Source organism: Gavialis gangeticus, unplaced genomic scaffold (assembly GCF_001723915.1).
Source record: "Gavialis gangeticus isolate Ggan-Ray unplaced genomic scaffold, GavGan_comp1, whole genome shotgun sequence".
NCBI classification, from domain to species: Eukaryota; Metazoa; Chordata; order Crocodylia; family Gavialidae; genus Gavialis; species Gavialis gangeticus.
This window is the reverse complement of record NW_017729034.1, coordinates 26,143,318-26,155,503: the sequence shown is the minus strand read 5'-3', so window position 1 is coordinate 26,155,503 and position 12,186 is coordinate 26,143,318. Positions and strand designations below refer to the sequence as shown.

The 12,186-nt window shown below is 42.5% G+C and overlaps 1 protein-coding gene across 3 annotated transcripts in view; it reads left to right on the top strand.

Annotated features, from left to right (window-relative positions):
- Nucleotides 1–12,186, top strand: part of DAAM2 (dishevelled associated activator of morphogenesis 2) — a 369,263-nt gene that overhangs the window by 335,901 nt on the left and 21,176 nt on the right. For all 3 annotated transcript variants that reach the window (XM_019527242.1, XM_019527244.1, XM_019527243.1), the window contains 5 exons: nucleotides 983–1,089; nucleotides 1,864–1,952; nucleotides 2,527–2,695; nucleotides 4,430–4,537; nucleotides 7,585–7,645. In XM_019527242.1, coding sequence (XP_019382787.1) covers nucleotides 983–1,089; nucleotides 1,864–1,952; nucleotides 2,527–2,695; nucleotides 4,430–4,537; nucleotides 7,585–7,645 — 534 coding nt within the window. The remainder of the gene's footprint in view (nucleotides 1–982; nucleotides 1,090–1,863; nucleotides 1,953–2,526; nucleotides 2,696–4,429; nucleotides 4,538–7,584; nucleotides 7,646–12,186) is intronic.

Here is a 12,186-nt window from a genome sequence, read left to right as displayed (position 1 = left end):
CCATTTGGCCCGGGCCTGTCATTCACGGGCCCAGTTACCAGGCCCAGTTACTGGGACGCACCACCTGTAGTGCACTATGAATTAATATTTTTTTAATATACTGGGAGCCTCAAAAAATGGAAGTGGTCCAGGCCTCTCTTGACCTCTGAGAGGGCCTGCATGAAGCCTTTTTTTTTGGAAATCTGTGCCCTGATTTTCAAATGGGCTGAATACCCACAGGTCCACTTTGCAGCCATTGAGACCTTCAGGTGCTTAGCACCTTTGACTATTGGGCTGCAAGAAATAAAATATTAGAGCAGTGATGAAAAGCAGGTTCACTTTCTGGTTTTTCTGGCAGGCAGCTTGCTCCCTGTGGGTGTGGACCGGGGTGAAGGGGGGCATGTGTGCATGACAATATTTATAACCAGGCTGAAGCAGAACTCCTACTAGATATGTCAAAAATCTGTCAAAGTATGAGCTTTTAAGGTCAGCACATGAATAGCAGCCTGTGTCAAGCTCATATTCAGTGGCTTAAATATTGTTTATTGTTTCGACAGAGCAGGGCAGACTATGAGAGAGATAGTTAGGGCTTTGTGTGTACTCAGGGGTGAGTGGGATGGATAATCTGTGCTCAGAGAAAGATTCTGATCTTCTTTACACCAGTTAAAATCCAGAGCAATATCATGAGAGTCAGAGTTCTTTCTGGATTCTCACACAGTTGAGAGCAGGATTTGGTCCCTAGCAGTCTGGATGAATTAACAGAAATTAATGAGGTCACTGAAGGAAAATAAAGGCAGAACAATAAGCAGATATTTTAACAAGGTCACTTTTGAAGCCACAGCTGCCCTGCTTTGAAGTTACTGTCATGTGAATGAATTAGAGCAGCAGTTCTCCGTGGTGCTAAAACGATGTGTTGGCCCTCTTTCTCATGCAGTCTCTCTCTGTCTGTGTGGGTGTCTTGCTGGATCTTTCATGATGGTTTTTGGTTTGTATGTCATTCTAGCTGCTGAAGTTTGTTCCTGAAAAGAGTGATATTGACCTGCTGGAGGAACATAAACATGAAATTGACCGCATGGCCCGGGCTGATCGTTTCCTTTATGAAATGAGCAGGTCTGTGAGATGCATAATGGCAAAACAGGCCAGGGGCTTCTTGGAAACTATTGTAATTGTTATTGAAAAGGAATAATGTTGCATCAGTGGAACACAATCAAAATACTGTGGGCTAGGTTTTGCACTGAATTATACCCTCGAGTTACCAGAAATCAATAATGTTACTGACATGTTTGTCTGTTACACGAGCTTTGTTGGCTGGTAAGAGCTCTTTCTGAGTGCCATTTAGGGACAGTCTCCTGATTAACTAATACACATCTGTCACATCCCTCTAGCACCATTCATGTAAACAGATGCTTAGCCATGGCTGTCAGCTGCTGCATCTCTGGGTTTACATTTATTATGCATTCCAGTGCCACCTGCCTGTCACTTATCCTTACGGATATTTCCCCTTTTCCACATTCCACCTTTTATGCCCTTTGGTTGGAATCTGTTCCCAGACCAGTTGCATCTTTTCCCACATCTCCTCTGCAGTCTCTTGTGAAAATGTATTTTTGAGGGACTTGAAACCTTATAGCCACTCCTGGGGATGTGTTTGAATTACAAAGCCTGTGTCTTCACATTAACATCCTCAATTTGAGTAACAGCACTTTGGCATTGGCCAAAAGGCATCGGGCGTAATACTGTCTTATACATGGCAGGCTGCTTCATCAGTCTGACCATGTGGTTCCATGGGGCTTGGTTTCCTGTCACTGAATTATGTATGAAACTACATACCTATGTTTGTGAGGTAGCCTGAGCTTCACAATATGTATTCTCCTTCCCCTCATGTAGGATTGATCACTACCAGCAGCGGCTGCAAGCATTATTCTTTAAGAAGAAGTTGCCAGAGAGACTGGCAGAATCCAAGCCAAAAGTGGAAGGTATGGGAGAGGCCTCTTCAGGGACTGGGTGAAAAGCGGAGAATGTCAGAGAGACTCACCCACAAAGGAAGCCACCTGCAACCCACTGTTGTGTGCGCAGTGTTTGTAGACTCAGTTAGAATGAGGGCAAAAGTATCATCTACTAGGCACAGGTGTCTGTCTAACATTGCTATTATATATGTGGGCTTAATAAAGCTGTTGTAAAGGCATTGTGGCTCTTGCCCTGGGAGTCACCGTGCATTTCAGAGCCACCTCAACTCACTGTGACACCTCACTTCCACTCATAGCCCTCACCAGCTGGTGTAAATCCCCACATTTTGGAGCAATAGCTGCAGACATCTTGGTCATAGTGGTCTTCTTTATAGGTATGATTTTTGAGAAGCGGGATATAGGATCCCTATTTGTTAAAAGAGCGAGGTTTGTGAATGAGTTTAAACCTCCCTAGTTCAGACTGTGGTCAGCACCTCACTGGAACTAAGGATTGCTGGGGCTCTGCTTTGGATGCTCAAAAGCTAGGGCCTCCAGAAGGGCTGTTGTGACTTAACCTCAGGTCATGTCTTGCTTTTTTTTCAAGCCATTCTTCTGGCCTCCAAAGAGCTCATCCGCAGCAAGCGTTTGAAGCAACTCCTGGAGGTGGTTCTCGCCTTCGGCAACTATATGAACAAGGGCCAAAGGGGGAGTGCATATGGCTTCAAAGTCTCCAGTCTGAACAAAATTGCAGACACCAAGTCCAGCATAGACAGGTAGGTTTGAAAATCCCAACCAAAGGAAAGCTGCCTCGCCTGTATCTTGCCTTGACTGGTAGTGAGTTTTGTGACTGGTTGTGAGTGTTTGCTTAATTGATGCATTGACATGCTGTAGAGAATTAAAAAAAAAAATGTCTTACCTTACATGTGAATCCTGCCTCTTATGCTGGAGGACCCTTGAATGCTTTATCAACTCTCAACACAGTATGGAAATTCAGCTGGTCTTTTTGTGTAGAGCACGCTAGTGGTTTAACCACCGAACATTAATCTACTAATCACTATCTTAGCAGATTAATATTACAGAGGCTATTTCTTTACAATATGACCTGGACACCAGTGCTTTAAGTCCTTGCTTTTATAAAGAGCCGCTGGGTGTCCTGTAACAGCAATAACCACACAAACCAATAAATATAAGTAAATATAATAAACCAATAAATAAATAAGTAAATACCCTCCCCCCCCCCAAAAAAACCAAAACAAAAACAAACCCCAAACAAACAAAGCCCCAAAATCCAGAGCAACAGCATTACAGTCCATCTGAAAAAGTTCTTCCAAAGTACAGTACAATCCCAGCCAATTCTGCGGCATTAGTTCAGTAGTGACTGGGAAAAGAGTGCCATCTTCTGAATCAATGACACCCTGCAGCATTTCAGTTTTTTGGAGATTTTGGCTGTACCTACATTCAGTTGTGAGGCCCGATGAGACTAGACCTGTAAAGGAATGGCTTCTGGGTATTGAAGGATGAATAACAGCAGCAAGAATCACATTGAATCCATTCCTCCTAAAAGATTTTAAACTAACAGAGCTCTGTTTTAGCGGCTGCTGTGTGCTTCCCATATAAACATTTGGAAATCACCTGCCCCCTATGTAGCAAATACAAGGGGAGCGTCTTGTTTTTACATGGCTTGGACTGAGTTTCTGTATGTGAACTGTCCTCTGCAGATACCATAGTCTCCACAAGATGCAACTCCCCAGACTCTGGCAAGTATCTGAGGCAATGATTGCCAACTGTCTTGTGTTTTGAATAAGTGCACACCTTCAAACAGCTGCTGTGGCTTTCCAGTTACTAAAGGGTTTGGTTCAAAATTGTCCTTCTGTTTTTTTAAACCCTCTATGAACTTTCTCTAATCTCTGCCCTGTGCCTCTCCTCATTCAATTCCCAAGTCTGCTCCTAGTGCTTATGCAGTAGTAAGGTTACCCTCCCCCTAGTCTTCCCTGTTTCCTGATACAATCTCTTCACTCTGGGTGGAGGAGTCATCTCCTCTGTAGTTCTAGGAATTTGAAATGGCCTTCTCTGCTTCATTAACTTTCCATTTCATTTCAGGTCTCAGCTACAAACTACTCTGCTCTCCCTTGTCTTTTAGTATCACTTTGCTAGTATTTATTGTTTAATCTATGAAGCATTTTGAGATGCATTTTGCATGACAGCCACTATACTGTTTTGTGCTGTTGCATTTTCTATTACCTCATATGCCACTGTACAGAGAGAAGCAGGAATCCAGTCTCTTTGAGAATAAAGACAAGGCAGGGTGGGAATGTCCTTTGAGTTCTTGGGGGGAAAATGAGTCTGAGGAGAATAGTTAATTTTAATCTTTGATGCTTTTATTTAATCAACAGAATTGCCAAATCCTTATCTACAGTTCTCTTTGTCTGATGAACCAGATTCCATGACCAAACCTTTTGCAATGCCTGCACCAACTATACTTTCTCCTTTGTGTCCTTTTTTCTAAGGAACATTACACTCTTGCACTACCTAATTATGATTTTCGAGAAAAACTACCCAGACCTCCTTGATATCCAGTCTGAGCTGCATCATCTTCCAGAAGCAGCCAAAGTCAAGTAAGTCCAGTACTATCTGTCAGTCTCAGGGCACCATTCTGTTTTCAGTGAAATCAATGGAAAGACTTCTGTCAACTTCAGTGGGCTTTCACAGTTGTTTTTAAATCTGTTTTATTGTTATATTTCCAAGTAAGGGCTATTGCCTCAGCTGGTATAAGTGTCAGACTTCACTGACACCTGTGGAGCTATTCTGATATCTATCAGTAGAGGATTTGGTCCCGTCATTTGTCTATTTGTACAATTAACAATTTTATGTAGCCCTGTCTTAGCCTGTATGTTACTCCCAAACTGTGCACTGCCATTAGACAAGCTGCTGTTTGTAATTTACCATTCATAGTGTGACTGGTCCCCATGGATCACGTGGTATTTTTTTCTGTTGGATGATTAGATAACTGAAGGTTTATTTTAAACCAAAGAGACTACATCATGAAGGCTGTGTAAGCTGTTTCCCGTGCAGCCCTACAAACCTTTGCACAGATTCATTCTTGCACAGGAGTTAGAGAAACTTGTTTTCTGCATAAAATTCATGTCTGTGGCAAATAATTGAAATGGATTTTGGTGCCTTCAAAACCACTTCAAGTTGTGTTCTTTTTTCTAAAATACTGTTCCACCATATCTTGATGCAGAATTTCCCCAGCTGTTGCTCTTTGTGTAAGGAGCCAAATAAGTCCAGTACTTCTAAGCGAATGAAAAACAAGTGAGAACTGAATGCAGGATATAAAGCCAGAGGTGCTGCTCTCCAAACTCGCACTTAAAAGTCCGAAGAAACACAAGCTCTGGTGTTTCTTTTTCTGATCTGTAGACTTTGTTTAATTCAGGAGTTAAATGAAATATCAACAAACAATTTTTCAGTTGCAAGTAATCATTCTTAGTCACCATCATCAGTCACCATTTTTTAACAAGTGACCTAGAGGTAAAAGGCTTCACTTCTTACTAGTGATGGAAAATCCTCTTATTGTCTTTATGCTAGGGGAAGATACCTAGTACAATATTAGTGTCTAAAAAGAGTTTGTCCCAGTTGTTCTTCTGCTTCTAAACTGGCTAAGTTGCTCTTACCTCGCTTTTAGTTATCTAAGTTACCAAGTGTGATTGTGTTCCACTCCACTCTGTGGTCACAAAACCTCTAAGACACATGAGTTTGTTATTGCACCTCCATTGTGGCCTGAAAAGCTCCCTTGGAAACCAGATTTGGGCTACTCTGCATGGTCTGAAGAAGACCACAGTGAGCACATAAGCCACTTAATCTTACCTCAGCTCTGTTACCATCCTGTTCAGTCTGGGAAACAGATAAACTCCACCTAAATTCCTGATTTCTTAGGTGGAGAAAAATCAGGCCAAGCAACTATTTGAAGCAGAGGGTGTATGTATGGGTGCAATGAAGGAGGAAAAGGACCTATCCCTTAATAATAGCTTGGTGGTTTGAGCATCTGCCTTGGGTTGTGAGAGATTTGTTATAGACCCTCTCCAGCCAGAGTGTGTTTTAACTCACCTCTGCCACTTCCTGGGGTGTGTTCCAGCTGGTAGGCAGGGCTGAGGGTCCTCTCCACTCTTCCCATTGAAGCTGGCCCACCCGGGCAGCCAGAAGTACAAGATTCCTGAGATAGGAAGGCAGCAAGCAAGAGGAAGTGTGACTCTGGCCTAATAAGAGGGTGACTGCTCTGGGAAGGGAGTGAGCTCTGAGTTTTGACCCCTGCTCACAATGCTATTTTTGCTTTTTTTTTTGGTCCAATAATGATTTCATGCAAAGTACATAAACAGCACTGGGATCAGGACCCAGGTCTTCTACTCCTCCCCACAAACCCTGGGGAAAGGGGAGAAAAGCGGAGGAGGGAATGCTTACTTGTTTGGTGTATAGTCAGGTTCGATCTTGCAGGCTATCTGGATCCATGACTCTACATTCCTTTCTACCCAGTGGCCCAACTTCAATGGGAGCTTCAACAGCCCTACCTAGTGGTTATGGCACTTTTCCAAAAAGTGGAGAATTCTGGGTTCAAACTCTCAAGCTGAGAAGGTCCTAGAGCCCAGATCTCCTGTTTCCTGGATAAATATACCTGGGCTCTGCACTATTGATGAAAAAGGTGGATGAGTTGTCCTCTTCTCCCTATCCACTGTACTTTAAACTGAAGTCAGTTGGATGCCTTCAGACATGCTGTGTCTCAGTATGACTGAAGGATCAGATAAGGGTCTCGCATCTTCTGGGTAAACTGTATCCCAATGTGAAGGAAGCACTTTCTCGCAGCCCTGATTCAGCTGTACTTCATATGCACCACTGTGCCTAGCATTTCCTACTGGCTGCCTGCTCTGAGCCTGTATGCTCTGGAGGTGCAGAAAACTGCCTTTTGAGAGAATGGGAGAGCTATATGCTGCCCCAGGTAGAACAGGATTACTCCCCTAAAGCACACATTATGGTGGCAAGTGGCTGCCCATGTAGGGGGAATAAAATCCATTCTTTGTCCATTAAAGTGAGAGGTAAGGTGAGATTGTGCTAAACTAGGAAGTTCACTTGCATGGGCTTCTGTGATGAAAAGACAAAGTCATCAACTGTATTTGGACAGCTCATAAGAAAAAAAATAGATGGTTTATCCCTCGTGGAATGCAGTAATTCACAGGGGGAAGGAATGGCATGCAGAGCTTGTCTGAGACCATTGTGATGTGGGTGCTCAAGTCGAGTTCCTTGCCTGTGAGTCAGGCAATTATTACAAGCTGGACATGTGGCTTGCACTCCTTGCTGGAGAACTGGGCTCAATACACAGGCCCCAGTATCTTGTGTCCTGTGACAGATGTTCTGAGATTACATCCCCCATCCTTTCCAGAAATACCATAGGATCTTTAATGTGACCACGAGCAATTGGGACCTTAGTTTATATGTCATACAAAAGGCAACACAGACCCCTTCCCCCATTTCCAAGCATCTGGCATGGCTAGTGCCAGAGGCAGGATACCAGACTTGATGGACCAGTGGTCTGTTCTGCTACAGTAGTTCCTGTATTCCTATGTAACACTGCCGTTTTTGTTTTAACCACTGCGTCTCTGTGTCTCCCTTGCAGCCTGGTGGAGCTAGAAAAGGAAGTTAACAACATAAAGACCGGATTGAAAGCTGTTGAGGCTGTAAGTATGTCAAGGTTTCCAAATCTCCATACTTAAAACATCCCTGTCAGAATCTGAGGCACTGTATTTTCTGTGAAAGGAGAAGGGGGCTTTTCTTTCCTTGTTAAGCACCATGTATTCACCAAGAAAAATAAATAAAAGCTTTTGATGATGATCCTAGCAGACATTTGCTTTAACAAAAAAGGTTCATTTGATCTTAGGCCAGAGAGGAAAAGGCAGTTTGATAAATAGAAACTACTTAAACAAAAAAAAAAAGTGAAACAAACCTCCCTTTGCTTTTTGCTGAGGAACTTATGTTCACTTAGCAGGTGTCTTGCCTGGCCCTTGTGATAGGAGTAAGCAGATGGGGAATATGCTACATGTTAGGCAATCATAAGTTGCCCCATTTCCCTGTCTGGAGGAAGGAGCAAGGTTTGGACTAGGGCATGAAACAAAAACAAAGCAGCTGGAAATGCAAAGGCATCTTTCCTAATGTTGCTCAAAGTACTCTAACCTGAACTACAACCTGTGTTGCCTCAACCTCTGCTTAATTAATGCAGAACATTCTCTCTCTCTCTCTCAACAAGTTTCAGGAAATGTTGCCTTTGGGTAACTATAACCCAAGGTATTATGTTGTAGGGGTTAAAGATGAAGCACTGGTCTAAATAATCCCTGGGTTAAGCTTTTTATGTCAGCATGTGGTACCTGGAAATCTCCAAAAAAAATAAACATCACCTCCTCAGTATAAAGGCATATGTAGAATGAGAAGATTTCAGTAAATAAATAGGCGAGACACTTATTAATGGAAGAGGTGGGAAAAGTAAAGAACTTGGAATTTAGAGGTTAAATAATGTAAAAAGCAAAGAACAAGTACCATATTTTCATGCATACACCATACCCCCAAATATTATATTCATCTTGTTTTTGAAAGGCATAATGAAGAAAAAGTATGTTTCCAGGGATATGGCTGCATAGTGCAGGGACAAAGATATATCTTAAGCTTGCCTCCCTTTCCTGTGTAGCTTAAGATGAATGCATAGCTGCTACTGAATACTGGTACCCATGGGTGGATCCATACTTTTAAAAAGAGCTGAAGAGTGAGCTAAAAAGGTTGTGAAATAAATCAGGGGCAGCTAGCAAACAATAAAATTGCCCTAAGAAAAGTTAGTTTGAGCAGTAAGATCATAAAAATGGAGAGACCCATAGAGTGAACAACATTAAGTCAATCTGACTCTTTTAGCTACCTGAATGGCAGAATCACAGCTGCTACATTGTAGAGCAGGAATCAAACCCAGGTGCTGTTTTCCCACACAGAAAATCAGGTTCCCTGCTTAACATGTGGACCCCAATTTTCAGGGGGCTGATTTGGGGGTAAAAAGGTATGTGTTGTATAATGGAGGTGCAGACAGTTCTTCTTCCCTAAAGATCACTTGCAAGGAAATCAATGTGATTCAATATGTGCTGCTTCAGATTCTTTATAGAGAAATTGGTTATGGCACTTTTTCATTTAAATTCTATAGGGTTTTTTGAAGCTTACACTATAATTGAGTAGAGGATTATATTCCCCTTGTAAAATTCTATAGAATGTTTCAGAAAACATTTGGGATGGATTTCATTCTCCATACGTCTGTGGATTTTTAGAGTAATTTTGACTCTATATATGTATCATGGTACATTATGATTTTGTGGCATTGAGTTTATGGGGTCAGAAACTTGCATGTTAATTTTGGCTATGCCATTGCATTTCTGTGTGACCTTGGAAAAGTCATTTAACTGTTTGTGAAATGGAGGTTATAATATTGACTTACCACACAGAAGTGTTTTGAAGGTTAACACGTTCATGTTTGCCTAGTGCTTTGAAAATGTAAATTGCTTTGTAAATGCCAAGTGTGATTGTTGTTATACCCCCTCTCGCCAAAGTTCTTCTGTCACCTGCCAGGCTGAATGTTATCTTTTTTTCTGGCTTTGAAATCCATATATCATATGTTCAGGATTGACTGAGGGATGTGGAGGGCAAGAATAGCATTAAACAGAGACAAAAGACAGTGTGGAAGATGTTTTGAACTCAAGGAGATCCTTGCTCCATTTGGCTGTAAGTGTCCTGTTCAGCCATGGCTATCAACATTCAAAAAATTCCACCCTTTGGTGACCTATATTATCATTCATATAGGCCTTTGTTTCGAACTTATATCAGTTTGTACTACTGAAAGTTGCCAGATTAGCTTCCCCAGTGGCTGAAAGGCTCTATTTAGCCACTCAACAGGTGCAACACCAGCAGCAACACCACAAACTGCCACCATGTGACCCTGCCATTGTGCCTTAACCTCCACCAGCAAGGATCCACTCCAGTCATGAGAAAAGTGCTCAGTTTCCATGTCTCTTTCCGGAGAAGGAAGGGCTTTATGATGTACTACTGGTTCCCAGAACCACTCTGGTAACTTCAGAGATTCATCCTCAGTTGCATCATCTTCCTCCCAAACCAAAAAAAAAAAATGCCAGAGTTATTTCAGTGTGCACCATTGAAATGGAAATGGGAGACGCTGATATGAGTAGGTGTTTGAGAGCAAGCAATGCCAATATGGGGCCTGTGCTATGAAGACAGCCCTAGTCATGCCTTCTGCAAATCGTTCCTTCCTTGAAATGCAAGTGCCTGCTGTGTTCTTTATTCTGTATACAGTTGGTTTTCCCTTTTGTCTTTCCAGCCAATTCTCCTCCTCTTTCCTGTACATCCCCTTCCTATTCAGTCACCATCTCCCCTCCTCCCCCCTTCCCCAACTCCCTTCCTTTGCTTGATGTTTTTCAGTCAGGCCTGCCAACAACTCCCAGTCTTGCTCATTCATTTCACATTTTTGGCACATAAAATGCAACACTGTAGCAACAATAGAAGATCATTGTCAGCTGGGGGGAAGGTGCGACTCTTGATCGCCTTCCAGCGCGTTCTCGCCACAATCCTGGCTCCAGTGATTGGGAAGGCCCCAGAAGAGTAGAAACCTAAAAATAGTTTTACAGTCAGCTGTTCTTAAAGATGCTTGTAACCCTTTGCTTCCCAGGGCTTGCACTGAGAATTAAAAATGAGAAAAATCTCTTTACAGCTCAGTCCAGTGCTTGGCCCTCCTCCCAAGTCAAGGCACACCTCCATCCACTTTTTTCTTTTTTTATGTTGGATATGTCAGCAAATATAATTGTAAATTCAGTTAGTATTGCTGAGCTGATGGTGGTCATCTTGTTCAAAGGGTGAGGGCTTTTTCAGGGCAAATGGGGGTAGGCAAGCTCCTGTGTCGGTGACCGTGGATTATTTTCAACTGTAATGCTGCCTCAGTGATTAGAAGAAAAGCTCTGCTGTGAAAGCTAATTTATTTTGCTTGACTATTTAGTGATAAAAGTTTCCTTCCAATTTTGAATCTAGTATCTCAGTGAGGTGGAGAATCCTTCCCTGCCTCAAAAATAGCTGTCTTCCTCTCTTTCCCATAGGCGGCATAAAGTATGTAATCTTTTAACAGAAATCCATGTTGCCTTTTATTTGGAGAGGGAAGCCTAGAAATTAATCTGCCACACCTTAAAAAGAAACATAATGAAAAACCCAAATTATGGCTTCTCAGATTAAGTTTGGAAGGATTCTTTAAAAAAAAAAATTAGATTCATAGATGTTTGGTTCGGAAGGGACCTCAGTAGATCAAGTCCGACCCCCTGCCCTGGGCAGGAAACAGCACTGGGGTTAGATGGCCCCAGCCAGGTGCCTGTCCAGCCTCCTCTTGAAGACCCCCAATGTAGGGGAGAGCACCACCTCCCGTGGAAACCCATTCCAGGTCCTGGCAACCCTTATTGTAAAGAAGTTCTTCTTGATGTCCAGCCTAAGTCTGCTCTCTCTCAGTTTGTGGCTGTTGTTCCTAGTTACACCAAGAGGTGCCTTGGTAAGGACTGAGGGCTCTGTTTATTCTGCCACATGACTACATGGCTGTCTGAATGATAACAAAATTTTGCTCTTCCATGTTTATTTAATCTCAAATCACTTTGAAGACATTTGAGACAAACATTGTTAGGTTTTATGCTTCCCTAGCTTGCTAGGGGCATTGCACTGCAGCTCTTCTGCCTCAATGGTCTTCTGCCTTCTGCAACTCTCTGGAAGATGCTTTCTGCCATCTGCTTGGCACCAGCTTCCTGATCTTTCTCTTGAATCTCCAATGCTATCACACACAATATAGGAAGCCTTGACTTTCAGACTTGCATCTTAGTAGTTCTGTACCTTTTTTCTACCAGGGACCGATCTTCTATTCATCAGGAATTTATTTTAAACTAGCAACATGGGAAGAACAGAGTAGCCATGATCCTTTGGTGTGAACCTCTACAATAGCTTGAAGCCCTGCCAAAGAATGGAATCAGCACAGATCAGGGCAGTGCTAGCTTCTCTCAACATCCTTAATTCATTGCCACGAGAAACCATCTCTAGCTGTTAGAGGAGAGTTTTCCATGGCCTGTTTATGCTTTGTCCTTCCTACTGAACCTTTTAACACAAGTACTGTTTTTTTGGTGAGGGTTTTTTTTTTTTTTTTTTTTTTTTTTTT